The sequence below is a fragment of the Poecilia mexicana genome, unplaced genomic scaffold, assembly GCF_051168715.1.
Source record: "Poecilia mexicana isolate PSO_F unplaced genomic scaffold, ASM5116871v1 scaffold_23, whole genome shotgun sequence".
Lineage (NCBI taxonomy): Eukaryota > Metazoa > Chordata > Actinopteri > Cyprinodontiformes > Poeciliidae > Poecilia > Poecilia mexicana.
Genome location: NW_028263392.1, coordinates 9,876,056 through 9,891,670, shown reverse-complemented (window position 1 = coordinate 9,891,670; position 15,615 = coordinate 9,876,056). Strand labels below are relative to the sequence as shown.

General features: G+C 40.5%; 1 protein-coding gene and 1 long non-coding RNA gene across 3 annotated transcripts in view; one reads left to right on the top strand and one right to left on the bottom strand.

The window, feature by feature from the left end:
• The window catches only part of plxna4 (plexin A4), a 220,701-nt gene extending 211,776 nt beyond the window's left edge, over positions 1-8,925 (top strand). Inside the window, exons 30-32 of the mRNA XM_088003196.1 lie at positions 918-1,130; positions 2,367-2,517; positions 5,022-8,925. Of these exons, the coding sequence (XP_087859322.1) occupies positions 918-1,130; positions 2,367-2,517; positions 5,022-5,117 (460 nt within the window). The 3' untranslated portion in view covers positions 5,118-8,925. The remainder of the gene's footprint in view (positions 1-917; positions 1,131-2,366; positions 2,518-5,021) is intronic.
• Positions 4,489-15,615, bottom strand: part of LOC148152500 (uncharacterized) — a 74,798-nt gene continuing 63,671 nt past the window's right edge. The window contains exons 4-6 of one of the 2 annotated variants that reach the window (XR_015762115.1): positions 6,564-6,807; positions 5,342-5,485; positions 4,489-4,652 (exon numbers count right to left, since the gene is read on the bottom strand). This is a non-coding gene — a long non-coding RNA (uncharacterized LOC148152500). The remainder of the gene's footprint in view (positions 4,653-5,341; positions 5,486-6,563; positions 6,808-15,615) is intronic. The other variant, XR_015762116.1, reaches the window with a different exon arrangement.

The window sequence follows — 15,615 nt, the reverse complement described above, 5'->3', positions numbered from 1 at the left end:
CCCCCAGATAAAGCTGGCCCCGTATCTATTTATTTTGGCAGAAACAAGCTCGGCAAATAAAAGACTTGTATATTTTTATCATTCTGGACAGGCACAAAAATAGGACCCACTTGCACAAATAAGCCAATATGAATTGTGTCAGTGCGGCCTCAAGTGAAGACTGCTGGACACTGTTTGAGAAAATGAGGACCGGCCACCACCTGGTTTTAAAGATAAAGCCTTTATTGAATTAGGCACATACAGGAGCAACAACAGCAACTGTGTACTAGCTTTGCAACATGATTGAATCTTCACCCCCTCTGGCAAATAATATGTTCATGCCTATTGACTAGCTCACTGTGGCAAATTTCAAAATGACATTTAGACTTAATCTTAAAGCATTTCAGTGTTGGTTTGCTTTGTTTTCTGTGTTTGAATAGCTAGATTAACAGAATGTCAATGTTTTCTAAAATTAAGGAATATGTGGAAAAAACAAAACTGTAAAAAACAGAAATTTGATTTTTCTTTGTCCACTGGTGATGCACTACAGTAATATAAATGTCAAAGCCTTATTCTGAGGCTAGAGTCTGATGGTAGAGATAATACTACACATCTGTTGGATGGAACAGAAGTCAAAATACTGATACGCGTTTAAAGATTAGCTGCAGTCAAAACAAATGTTGCGATTAAGCTAAAAGATGTCCTGCTTATAGGAGAGGGATTGTTACAAGTAATTTTTGTCAAAAAGTGCTTTTAAAAACAGAAGAAAATGAAAACGATCTCTTACGCGCTACAATATCTATAAAATGTACACTTAGCATTTTTTGTCAGGTTGTAAAGTGGTATGTAAGCTAAGAATCCTCCATTAATCCAATTTGTAAAAAGGATGTATAGCAGTAATAGTTCACCACTAAACTCTCTTGCTCACCCTTTTTCAGCCTACCTCTGCGCTTCTGGGTGAATGTGATCAAGAACCCCCAGTTTGTGTTTGACATCCACAAGAGCAGCATCACGGATGCCTGTTTGTCCGTGGTGGCCCAGACCTTCATGGACTCCTGCTCCACCTCAGAACACCGCCTTGGGAAAGACTCACCATCCAACAAGCTGCTTTATGCCAAGGACATCCCCAGCTACAAGAGCTGGGTGGAGAGGTGAGCACTTAGAGGATGGATGGATGGAAGGAGAGAGAACTTAGATTAGCTATGTGGCTGTAGCACTGATCTATGAGCTGTGAAACCCCATCCAAATTACAACACAGCGAGGATGGATGGGAGCGCCTTGGGCAAGAGAGCTGCAGCACAGGGAAAGTCGGTTGGTTGGGACGGTGCAGAAGCACATGTGAGGGGAAAAAGAGAGCAGAATGTGGTAATGTTAAAATTAAGGCGTCACAGTCTTTATTCTTTATCACCAATTAAATCCTGAATAAAAGATAAGACACAGTAAATTGGTTTGCAGTATCTGTAATGGCTAGATAGACCCTAAATCTGAACAATAACCAAAAAGTTGCATTTTAAGCCACTGAGGATCTTCAAGTTAAAGGCCAATTACGTTTTCTTTGCATCAACACTGAACGTACATGTATCTGGGGTGTAAATGCTTTGCTTAGGCCCTGTAACATTAACATTCAGAAATATTTTAAAGGCTCACATGTTAGCTGTCGATTTCTTTTCAAGCCACAATTTACATGCAACTGACTTTAAAGTTTACATTTTGTGACACAGCCTTTCATATTATACTGATAATTGTTGTAGATTACACTTTTTTAGTCCACCGAAGGGCATTTTCAGGTCAAGCAGTTTTAAAAGGTGTTAATGAGAGGATAGTTGGAGGAATTGTGAATGTAGCACAGACGTTTGTGAGAAAATAGTTCACTTCCAGGCTAGAAATAAACACACCTGATTTTTTTTGCACTAACAATGCCCTGCTAGGAGCTCACCATTACTGCCTTCCAATGCTGAGCAGGTGTTGATGTGAGCATGACCTCTATGACCAACACCCCACCTGCCTCTTCCTTTGCTCAGTTTGGTGCAGATACTCTCTCTCTCACACACACACTCCTAAAATTATTTAGCTCTCCAGCAGGCCTGTTCTCCAGTGGCTGCAGCTACAGGAATTTAATATGTTAATAAGCTGTTTTAATTAACATAGCTGATATGGGAAACACAGCTGTTGCTGACACTGACTGATTGCCTTTAACTTAATGGACCATGTGTGCATGTCTACTGTTGTGGTGCTGAAATCTGAGGCAGTGCAGCCTCCTCACTCACATTACTACAAAACACACGTGGTTTCTATAAAATATGCATGAGCTAAAAACTTAACACCTTTTCCTAAAAAAAAAAGAAAAGTTTTCCCTGTCAGTTATATACCTTCTTGTCTCTCAACAGGTACTACTCAGACATTAGCAAGATGCCAGCAATCAGTGACCAGGACATGAATGCCTACTTGGCGGAACAGTCACGGATGCACATGAATGAGTTTAACACCATGAGTTCTCTCAGTGAGATTTACTCGTACGTGGGAAAGTACACTGAGGAGGTAAGTCGCAGAACGCTCTTTTTCTGGAAATGAAACTTATACCTTATGTAGATTTTACAACAGACTGAAAATATGTCAATCCTTTGCTGTAGTGTTGGTTGGTGACGGAATATTACATCAGGAAAGTTTAATTTTATACCGTGGTATACAGTTTTATACCACGGTATGCTGTTTCATACCGTGATATAAAACCGTATACCATGGTATAACAGTATACCATTGTATAAAACAGCATACCACGGTATACTGTTTTATACCGTGGTATAAAACAGTATACCACGGTATACTGTTTCATACCGTGGTATACTGTGGTATGAAACAGCATACCACGGTATACCAGTATACCACGGTATAAAACGGCATACCACGGTATACTGTTTCATACCGTGATATAAAACCGTATACCATGGTATAACAGTATACCATTGTATAAAACAGCATACCGTGGTATACTGTTTCATACCACGGTATGCTGTTTTATACCATGGTATAAAACCGTATACCATGGTATAACAGTATACCATTGTATAAAACAGCATACCGTGGTATACTATTTCATACCACGGTATGCTGTTTTATACCGTGGTATAATGTGGTATAAAACAGCATACCGTGGTATACTATTTCATACCACGGTATACCGTTTTATACCGTGGCATGCTGTTTCATACCACGGTATACTGTTTCATACCGTGATATAAAACCGTATACCATGGTATAACAGTATACCACGGTATACTGTTTCATACCGTGGTATAACAGTATACCATTGTATAAAACAGCATACCGTGGTATACTGTTTCATACCACGGTATAAAACGGTATACCATGGTATACCACAGTATACCACGTTTATATCGTGGTATACTGTTTCATACCGTGGTATGAAACGGTATACCATTTTATACCGTGGTATACCTTTTCATACCACGGTATACTGTTTCATACCGTGGTATGCTGGTATAATGTGGTATGAAACAGCATACCACGGTATAAAACGGTATACCGTGGTATACTGTTTCATACCGTGGTATGCTGTTTTATACCGTGGTATGAAACAGTATACCACGGTATAAAACGGTATACCGTGGTATACTGTTTCATACCGTGGTATGAAACAGCATACCACGGTATAAAACGGTATACCGTGGTATACTGTTTCATACCGTGGTATGCTGTTTTATACCGTGGTATGAAACAGTATACCACGGTATACTGTTTCATACCACGGTATAAAACAGCATACCACGGTATACTGTTTCATACCGTGGTATACTGGTATACCGTGGTATGAAACAGTATACCGTGGTATACCGTTTCATACCGTGGTATGCCGTTTTATACCATGGTATACTGTTTCATACCACGGTATAAAACAGCATACCGTGGTATACTGTTTCATACCACGGTATAAAACGGCATACCGTGGTATACCGTGGTATAAAACAGCATACCACTGTATGAAACAGTATACCACGGTATACTGTTTCATACCGTGGTATACTGGTATACCGTGGTATGAAACAGCATACCACGGTATAAAACAGCATACCGTGGTATACTGTTTCATACCACGGTATACTGTTTCATACCGTGGTATACTGGTATACCGTGGTATGAAACAGCATACCACGGTATAAAACAGCATACCGTGGTATACTGTTTCATACCGTGGTATGCTGTTTTATACCGTGGTATGAAACAGTATACCGTGGTATACCGTTTCATACCGTGGTATGCCGTTTTATACCATGGTATACTGTTTCATACCACGGTATAAAACAGCATACCGTGGTATACTGTTTCATACCACGGTATGCTGTTTCATACCATGGTATGCTGTTTTATACCGTGGTATAAAACCATATACCATGGTATAACAGTATACCACAGTATACCACAGTATACTGTTTCATACCGTGGTATGAAACGGTATGCCACGGTATAAAATGGTATACCGTGGTATGAAACAGTATACCATGTTATACCATGGTATACTGGCATACCACGGCATAAGTCAGAATTCTGACTTTATTCTCAGAATTCTGAGTTTAAAGTCAGAATTGTTTTTTTTTCCGGTTGCCCCAAATCTCTTCCGTACTTCTGGGATTTGCACCATTGAGCAGCTTCATTTTCTGAAATAAATGAGAAAATATGGATTAAAAACATTTAACATTACAGTGATATGTATTGTTTCTCAACTGCTTACACTTAAATGGTTTGAAGTAAGTTGCAAAACAGTGATTCTAAAGGACTAGTGTTGGAGGCCAAACAGATTGTGTTAGATGAATGTATTTACAGGAAAGGAAATTAAGTCAAAATCATCTGCTTTCTCTAAGGGAATCTGTACTTGTATACATAATTTTGGTGCAGTTCAATAGTACTACTTGTCTGTATTACTAAAGTAACTAGAAGTTAATATTGAGAAGGTATCCCTTTACATACTGTAATTCAAGATTTTTATTCATAAATGTTCTACGTTTGCCTCCCTGTCCTGCAAACAGATTGTGTGTTCGCTGGAGCAGGATGACGCAGCCAGGAAACAGAGACTGGCCTTCAAGCTGGAGCAGGTGGTGGCCTTCATGAGTCTGGAGAGCTGAGGACCGCACTTCCCAGGGTGCACTGGGAAGAGACCCCGTCAGAAACCGAGCTGTGCCTGAGCGAAGACCTGTCCCCATGTTTTTTTTTACCCCCCCTCCCCCATCATCTGACTTCCACCCTTGGCTTTTCAGAGATTACTTCTTCCTCGACCGTTTTTCTGCTTCCCTCCTCCCTGAGAGATACTTTGTTTTCCTCATCAACACAGCTGCATAGACTAGTTTACCTGAATATTCACGAGGGGTGGTGAGCGGCTGAGGTCAACGTCTCCTGCAGTGCAATGTGGGACGTCCCTTAGCTTCATCACACAGGGGGGAGCTTGTTTGGGGGGATTACTTGAGAGCCAGCCATATTGGCATCCCTCCCCCTGCTGGATTAAAAGAAAAAAAATAAATTTATGTTGCCTTCAAGAATTTACACTGATAGTAAATCTTTGGAAACTACCAACGTGGGGGTGTCCATATGTTGGAACTTTTAAAAATAGGATAGTTAAGAAAAAAAAAAAAATCATCTAGAGTTCTGTTTAACGTAGTTCTAGATTCGACATACGGCACCAAGCGGAAACATCGAGAGCAACGACTGCAAGCCAAATGAACACCTCTGGAGAAAATGAATGCAAGAATGGGTTTGCCAAGTTTACACTGTACCTTCAAGCAAAGCATACATATCCGTGAAATCTGGGTCAAATCCAGGCAAACCTAGAATGTTTTTGTGTTCTTTAAATGTAGCTCGGGTTGTATCTAAGGACAAGACTGATGGGGTGCGGGGAGGGAATATCGCTCCCTGAACTTTTCCTCCCTGAAACAAAGCAGAGCATCCTCAGCCTTTAGCTTGTTGTACCTTTCACACCTTTTTACCTGCCTAGCGTACTTTCAAGAAATTAAAAATTAAAAATAAAATAAAAAAAAAAGCTCATGATTTCTGCTTCCATGGCTACTGCAAATTAAAGCTATTAGATCAAATACTAGAGCCCCACCCAAGTTGGATCCTCTGATTAAAAAGCACACAACCAACTCTGGAAGACAAACACCAGGAGCAGCCTCTTCCAACGGTCTATCAAAGCACACACAAAAATAAAAACTAAATCAGCAGCTGCCCAGACATCCACAACAACCCTAAGGAGCTAAAGGGAGAAGCTGACTGAGATGCACGGGGTAAGAATGACTGAACACAGTGTAGCCAGAGATGGCTGACTGCTACCTGAAGGGGCTTTGTTGTCTGAGTAGTACGTCTTTTCGAGGATGTTATTATTTAAGACTTTCATGTGGGGGTGGGGGAGGGAAATGAAACAAGATGGACTTTGCTGGTCAGCCAAAAACCAAAGGAGCTTGAAATTTTCAAAAAACGGTCAAAAATGTATTTATAAAGTGCCACTGAGGAACTGACAAAAAAAAACAAAAAAAACATTGTGACTGGAACTGTAAGAAGCCTGTGTGATTTTCTCTGACCTCAGTGTGTCGAGGTGAGAGGCTCCGTGGGCGACGTGATCCGATCCTCCCCGGTCTCTCCTGCTCTCGGCACACCAGCTGCCCTTTTTTTTTTGTCTGGCTCCTCGATTAACAGCTCATCTGTTTTGCACAAGCATTGGAGATGGTAGCTAGCTGCATATGGCAAAACTCCAATTTCTTGAGGCACTCTTTCTGTATCAGTGTAGTTGTCCTCAGTGGTGACAGGGGGCGGCCTTCTCCAAGCCTCAAAGAAAAAGAAACAAAATTCTGTCAGCATCACAGACGTGAAGAGTAGTTACGACTTGTCGGATGTACGCCGGCACCACGGGAGTGAACGAGTGACTGAAAGTGACGATGGAGGCGCCCTCCGTACCGTTTGACCTCTGCCCTTTCTTTTGCCTTGACAACGTGCCCCATGTGGTGATGTGAATGTGTGAAGACCGCCCTAGGTCCACCTTGGGTCCTTTATTGGCTTTTTAAGCGCATGTAAAACGTAAACCATTTAAGAAACTTATTTTAAAGAGAAAAAAAAGTGAAAAACAAGAAAACTAAGCCTTGCAATGATGATGTGGATGTGTTCTTTATTCTTTCTTTTGCTTGGAAGAACCGAGATGGGGAAAAAGTGGACTGTTCATATAAGAAAAACTGTTGTTTAAGGTGGAACCTTTATCGCGTTTGGCCTCCTGCAGAGTTTCACACACAGTTTTTGTGAAGTGGTAGTTGCTAAATATTACAGATATTTACCTTTGCATGTTGACCTATTTGGATGGTATGAAATGGAAATGCCTTGCTCAAAGATATTCATATACTCCTGCAACTACTTGGGAGATTTAGGTCTACCATGTCCTTCGTTACAGGCCCTCAGTGCCTCCTGTGTGGTTCGGATTTTGGGTGAGAAAACATACAAACCCTGCAGTCGATTATTTTACCACCCATCTGTTGAGCTTGGACAGAAAGGAAACGCATCAAGAGCACAAAAGAAAGTCACTGATGAAAACCAACAGACATTGCTTCATTAAAAAGAAAATATATTTTGGCTAGATATATTTTGCCCCAAGTTTTCCAATTTTTGATCTCAGGTTTTTGTAAAACCTGAACGGTCATCAAATACTTGTGTTGGAAGTACAGTAAACGTTGCTCACTAGACCCCAAACCTTTTGAAATCCAATAAAACTACCATGTTGACATCTCCAGCTGTAGATCATCTTTTCTTAGCGATAAGCGGGTCAGCGTCACCATTTCAAAAAGGCTCGAGTTTAATCTTCACACAAAATAAACACTAATTTTACCTCTGAGAGTTACAACAATGAAAATCCAGCATATTCTATGACTAACTGAGGCTGAAAGTTCAAAATCAGAAACTTTGCTATAACGCATTCAGCCGTTCTGGAGTCTACAGAAGCTGGCTCCGGTTCAATCCGCTTCTTGGCCAACTCTACACAATATCTTCAAGGCATTTTCAAATTCGCCATCTCATGGTGTACAGCTCATTTTGTACACGACTACAAAAGTAAAAGAAAATGAGAGGAAGCCAAACCACCAGCAGCCTGAACAAACAGCCAGTATGTCTCCACAGAATGCAACTTCTTTCTAAATAATGTCTTAGTTTATTATGCTTCCTGTGACTTCAAAGCACTAAAAATAGCTCATTTTAAGACTTATTCCTTCAGTAATGGCTTCCACACTGAAGAGTGCTGTTGGCACAACATGCTATCGCTTAGGGTATGGTATATTCACTGATCAGGGAAAAAAATATAGATATATGAAACTAATTGTTCACCTTTTTCTTATGAGGAGATTCCTTGCCTGTTGAAATTTAGAGGTTAGACTACACATCAAAGATTTTCTGAATTTTAAGAAACAGCAAACTGAAACTTTCAGTAAAGACTCTCTACATATACCATGTCTGAAACACAGAAACAATGAAAAGCACAAGCCGAGAGTCCTTGGATGTCATTGTAAAACTCCCTCCTCAGTGCTACTTCCCAGCTTTCCTTTCTTCCTGGCTCAACATTTACCCTCCAACAAAGGTTGCCTGCTTGTAGCCTCCCGGTGCTACCAACAGCACAGATAAAGTTTCCACCTTCAAACATTTTGTAGGAATTTAAAATGTCCTCCTAGCTCAGTGTTATCGCAGGTGTTACACAAACATGGTAGAAAAGACTTTTACTAGATCATATCTGAAAGATAAAGAGTATCTTATTGAGAGATAAAAACGAAACCTGGGGGATTATAAGGCGAGCTTCTCTAACTTTGTTATAATTAATTGTATACCTGTGTATGTAAATATAATGCATTCCTATTTTGCAGTCAAGAACAAAATACTATTTGTAATATAGAATAAACTTTATTATGAAACAAACGGCTGACTAGTTTTTGCTCATTGCCTCATTTTATACAATGTTTCAGTTTAATGGACTAAGCATTATTTTTCCGATCTATAAACAGTCGTTCACCTGGACGGTTTTGTATTTTACTGGACTGGAGTGTTTCTAGAAGCAGTAAAAACCCATAATGGAATAGATAATTTTGCATAATTGAATTTAAAGCTACAATTCAGTTTTGCAGTTTCTTTCTAAAGAAAGGTGTTAAAAATCTAAGAAAGCAGCCTACCCACAATCCACACTGCTCTGTAATAATAGTATAAGTAGGTCAAACTAGTTTTAGATTTAGAATATGCACTTAGACAATTGATAGTTTGACCAAAGATCACCATATGCAGGGATTATAATGAACCTGCTTAGGTGTTGCATAATGCACACAATGTATAGCAGAAAAATGGACTAAATTGAATCTAAAGTAATTTCAGGTACTTTTGCAGTGACTATTTTTGAAAGCCGGTGATCTTGTCTGTTGTATTGAGTCTATCCCAACCAAAACTGTCCAAATGAATCAATAGCGATACTTAGATGAGCTTTATGACAATTAGAGTGAATTGAATTGGCAGCACAGTGTTTACCGTCACATTTATGTCAAAGGCAAGAGCATGCAAGTGTCAGAACTGTACAGCTGAACAATTTAAGCAAGTTCTGGCACCAGTTAAAACAAACATCACGCATGCATTTAATCTCCTGAGGCCACGCTGTCAAGAGGCAGATTAAAAAAAAAGTCTTTACTCTTTTACTGAGCATTTCCTGGCACGATTCAACCCAGGTCATTATAGTAAAAGGACAGCATGCTTGACGCATGATAAGGAATCTGCAGAACTGGTGAAGATTAACCGAACCTGTAAGCCCTTTAGGTAATCACTGCCTATAGAGGAGTTTAACTACAAACTGCACTAAATGCGTTTCTACGGTTAAATCTGCACCACTCCTCCTCCTCCTGCCACATCAAAGGCAGTTAAAATATACATTTTGATGAACATTTTCCACGTCAACACGTTATCTTTCCAAACACAACTACCGTTCGCAATCTGCATGATGAATTCCTTCACATAATACCTTAAAAAAAGTAACTTCCAAACAGAATTGGAAAAAAGTCAAAAAGTTAGCAGAAGAATTGACAAATGGGAAGGAGGGCAAGAGGTGTGCGAGATGCACAAAACAGAGTGACAACCGGCTGGATGGGTAAATATAGACAGGGGGCTGTGGCACTCCAGCAGACTGAGTGGTTTGACAGGGACAAGAGATTGAATTGGCCTAGAGTCACCCTCCATATACCGACCAGTGAACTGGGAGTAATGGGTGAAAAATAGAAGGAGGGTTTGGTGGGAGGACAGAGAGGAGAAGAGTTAGCAAGAGGAGGAAGGCCTGCCGAGTTTTACCCTAATTTTCTGACTAGTGAGCTGGGAATAATGGAGGGGACACTGGAGGCACCTCTGAGGGGCGGCGGGTGGAGAGAGGCTGGATGGAGGTAGTGAAGGAGGGAGGATGATAGAGAGCCGGCTATGATTGCTTTGCACCAGGGTGGCTTTCCACACTCCCATGATCACGACAGCCCTTTAACCCTGAAACCCCCACACTGCCATCAAACTCCACAGCCAGAAATAATGTGGCTGTGGAGTTTAAAATACAAGATGTGAAGGTCTGCTTTACACAGAGATAGAGTGATGGGTAAAAGAAGAGGGGAAAGCAGGATGATCAATAAAGCTGAACCCACTGCTTTTGAGACTTCGACCTATATTCGTTCAATGGTTTAAGAGACTTATCCTCAACTAAAAAAAAAACAAAAACAAAAAAAAAACACCATTACATTTACTGTCAACACAGCAATATAAGTGACAAATCTCGCTCCATCAGTAGCTGTGTCAAAGTTCTCTAGGAAGGAAACTAATGTGATGACAACATGAGGAAATGAAAGATCCAAAGCAGCTTGCTGTTAACATTATGCCATGTTGACGTATGGAGATGGCAAAAGCAAATTTCATGTTCATCATTTACAATGAGCGTGCTTATCGCTTTCTCTGAGTTTAAAAACACTTCGTGCTTATTAATGGCTGGGGCTGGCTAATGGTAGCAGCCTGTCAGATGTTTGTGATGCATCTTTGCGTTTGGACTTAAAAGAGCGGAGAAGGTGGGGGGATTTCAGAGGTGTCAGACCACTGAAGGCGCTAAGAGCTTCAATCTTTTTTTTTTTTCAAGAATTTCACTCATCTTTGCTCTTTTTCTACGTGGAAAGGTTAGACGATGGTGAAAGTGCAACCATTTTTCAAACTATCCACTTTGTAACTCTTAATATGAAAGATGAAAGTTACAAACATATTCATACCCTTTACAGTTTTTTCCCCCGTAATATAACACCATAAAACTCAATGTGTTCTACGTAGCAGACTAACACAAAGTACAGCATGCTTGTAAAGTAAAGGGGTATTTACATGTTTGTTTGTTTTTTTAAGTAAATTCTAATCTGAAAAGTGGGCGGCATAAAGAAGCATTATTTTGCAGAATAAACTTTCAGACTGAATTTTTTGTTTGTTCTTTTCAAACAAACGCTTCCAACTTAGGCAGACTGGATGGAGATCATCTGTGAAAATTATATTCATAATGTTGGTCAAATTATGAATATAAATTGATTATTGAGTATTATTGATTTTTCCAATGTCAACGTCATACAATACTTGACTCATTTATAGTCCTAGTATATAGTATGAGTATACTATACTACTATGACTATACTATCATATTTTTAAACTTTTTTTCCACAAAAAAGTTAAAAACTGACTCATTTTTTCCCCTATCTGACTGGTTTTTGCACTTTTTCGACGACATACTACTGTGATATTTTTTTTTTACATTTTTGACATCAAGCTATACTATTATTGATTTTTGCATTTTTCACTATGACTAATTCTTTGTCATTTTCGACGCCATACTACTGTGATATTTTTTTTTTACATTTTTGACATCAAGCTATACTATTATTGATTTTTGCATTTTTCACTATGACTAATTCTTTGTCATTTTCGACGACATACTATAAATCATTTTTCAAATTTTCCACGTCATACTATACTTTTTCAACATTACACTATGACTCATTTTTTCACTTTTTGTTGACATAATTTCACTTTAGTGTTTTAAAGCCACTGATCACTAACTTGCTGAGAATTCACCACCTGAGCTGTGGATCTGTCCACAGCCCCTCCAGAGTATCCACAGGCCTCGTGATCTCTTCTCTGAACATCTATGGACAGCCTCTGTGGACAGTGTTCATTTCCTCTGAAAAGCCTTACTAAAACATTTTTGATTTGGAGTTTTGGAATTAAGTTCTTCATCTCTCTCTCTCCTCACAAATGAATGCTAGGCAGGCAGGCAGGATGGATGAATTGACGACAGCAGCTCAGCCTGGACACTCGGTGAAGGGTCTAATTTCAGCAGTGGACTCAGTTATTGACAACTGCAATCACAAACAGATGGGAGAAATTTCTGATTTATTGGTGCATTCTCCTCCGTCTGTTCTGTTTCTGTAAACATTTGTGTTGCTGGTGGCAGGAGGAAGAAAATCAGAAACACGTTACGTCCAGAAAAAAAAAAAAAAGATTAGACTCTACAGATGGAGGAGGAAGATGCAAGTCTGTCAAGCTTTTTAGCAATAAGACTGAAATACAAAGTAGCCTGCTGAGTCATATTAGTGAAGTTACTGAGTTAGAACAAAGATCGGGGCAATTCTTCAGCACCGAACCTGGGATATTTCTCCTCTGTCAACTGTGTGATGAGCTAATAAAAGGTGAAACTGCTTATGACGACTTATATTGATAAAAACTAACGCCTCAGATGCTAATGATTAAAACATAATCGGACAACCTTGAATAGACGTAGATTTAAGAGACCAGATGCATCCAGTTATGCTGAACAGCAGCTCCGCTTCCCTCAGACATACATTAAGTCTCTGTTGTTGTTTTTTTATTGTCTCAACAAATCTTCTCTCCCATTCCAGTTTCTGATCAATAACAACCATGCAGTTTCCTTCTAAGCTGCACATTTGCTCCCTGGGCTCCAGAGCCAAATGTTCTCACCGAAACACAAATTACCAAAGCAGCGTGAGTCTATACAACTCGGCAAATTGATTATCTAGTTGAGGAGAACACAGAATTTATTTTTACTTCATTGTCTGCTTACATGTCCGACACGTTCCTCCTGCTGGTAATGGATTATAGCTGTGCAACAGATGGGCACAATTCAAAGGATCCCATTAACATGGAAATATCTATAAGCTACAACGGCGGCGGACATTTTGCTCTCGTTTCTTGTTTCGGTTACGAGTTTTGAGGAATTTGTTCCGAATGATCTGAGAAACATGCAATAAATGTTGTCTTTATGCAGTGACGGTATTAAAATTACTGGATTTTATATGAACATATGTACAGTTACAAAGTGTGTGTACACTTATCATTTACATGAATGTGGATATTATTTAATTGATTGCTATTCCGGGTACAGAGATTACACTACTTCTCTCATTTGTCCAAACCAGAAGTGGTTGGGCACAACCTGAATTTATTAAAGACTTATTTCATGCCGTCCAACGTCATCGCCTCCCTGTGGACTGTGTGGGACTGGTCACTCTGGTCAGGTTCACACCAGCCATGATGAACCCATCTGAGCCGAACAAATGCACCTTGTTTATTGTGACTGGAGAATGTGCAGTGACATTAGGAAGTGAGTTTGAGCTTTAGAAACTAATTTCCCATTCATCAAATCCACACCAAGTCTGAACAACTTATTTGTCAACTTTTCTGCGTTAGGCTGTACAACGAGAGACATTTTGTGAGTCCTTATTACTGCTGGTGCCTAATGGTTTGTCATGGGTCACAAATCTTTCTGCCCAGTGATTTCTGTCAATCTTAACCATGTTTTTTTTTCCCTCTGGTCATTGTTCTCCAATCAAAGATGCATCTCACAGGCAAAAAAATATTATTTTTGTATGAAAACAGCTGTGTAATGGTGAGTTAAACTCTTCTGAGTGTTTAATCTAAACTAAAGTTCCTGTGTTTGATTGTTCTATGTATATTACCTAATTTTGTTTGGTTTTCAAGGATACAAGGCCAGGAGTTTATGAGAAACCACTGATTTCTCCACTTAAAAAAAATCCAACGTAAAGAGAAATTCCTTAAATTTCCAGTTCTGGATAAAAATGAGCTATAGCTAGTGAAGTATCCCATTAATACGAGAGGGATCACCGCTTCTGTTCGGGTGGCAGACAAACGGCGCCACTCTATCATCCTCAGCCACCTGTGGGCTGCTGCTCCCGCTTCAGTCACACTGCCACCACGTTTGGCCCTCTCGCGATGGACAGGAGCCCATCAGCTGGACTCGGTGTGAGCTCTGGTTCCTGCGAGGCGACTGCTGTGTGATCCACAAAGAGGAGTCCCAGCAGGCACACACTCACACAAAGCGCTGGAACAAACGCCCCAGCCTGCAGTGACTCACCATAAGCGAACAAAGCAAGCACACGTTTTCGCAGCTTCTGCAGCAACAACATTATGAATATGAATGACCCTCTGGCTCAGACTGCAGCAGGATGCACCATTCTGCGCGGTGTTCAAGCCCTCAAGATGTCAACACAGAGACAGAAGGGCAAACTGAGAAACAAATCTAACAACACAGTGTGGGCCAACAATTGGCTTTAGGCATTAGTCAGTGATCCATTACTGAAAGAATAAAAGGAACCCTGTCCTGGAAGCATTTTAATGCACCTTTTTAAATGCTGACAATTTGTAAAGAGCTGAGTGATTTTAACCAGTCGTTCAATTTAACACCTCCCTGAGCCCGTATAAATCAGGTAGCTGTCCATGTAGTAAACCTAAAGCTCGATCAGCAAGGCAGCGGAGCTTGAAACATCGCATCCTTGGTGCAATAGGTGAAAATTGGAGCCCTGCAGTGTTTTAGCTGTTTGCTTCTCTTACTGTTTGCTCATTAACAGCCCAGCACCTGCCCCTTCCTGGCTTGTTTGTGCACGCGTATCCCCAGCTTGAGCTAAAAGTTTTGTAATTCACTGAGCCGACTTGTCTGGAGCCTCGTGACGACAGCTTGCTGAGAGGGTGCAGATTGCATATGGGTGGAAACGATGGCAGGAAGATTGTCCTCTAATCCAATTCAGTGGAATCCATTTGAATAATTGATGTGGGGACATAAATTGGTCCATTCCAGATGTCCCCTGCTCCCTTAATCAATACTGATTCCCTTAATCAATGGTTGGCTGCCCAGCCCGTGGCTTTGGCTGTTCTCCCTCCGCAGTGCCATGCTCTAGCCGGAGCTTCCCTTACTCCAAGTCACAGGTGGTTGGCTGCAAAGTGGCTGTTTGCAGTGATAGACTCTGGGTAATTGAGGCTCTTACCCGGCGGGGCTGGGGTGGTGGAAGCAGCAACAGGGACTACAGATTGGCATTGGTGTGACTTCCACCAGGAAAACGAATCTGCCTTCGTTTTAACACAAACAGCGAAATAATTAGACGGGAGGAACAAACGCGAATGGACACACTGGGATGGCCCGCAGCGAGAGGGGAACCTATTTGCCTTGAGAAGGACAGACTTATTGAGATGCATCTTTGTTTACCTCAAAACGTTCATTTCCATACGAGTGAAAAGTCTGGTAAATCTGAAGAGCACACA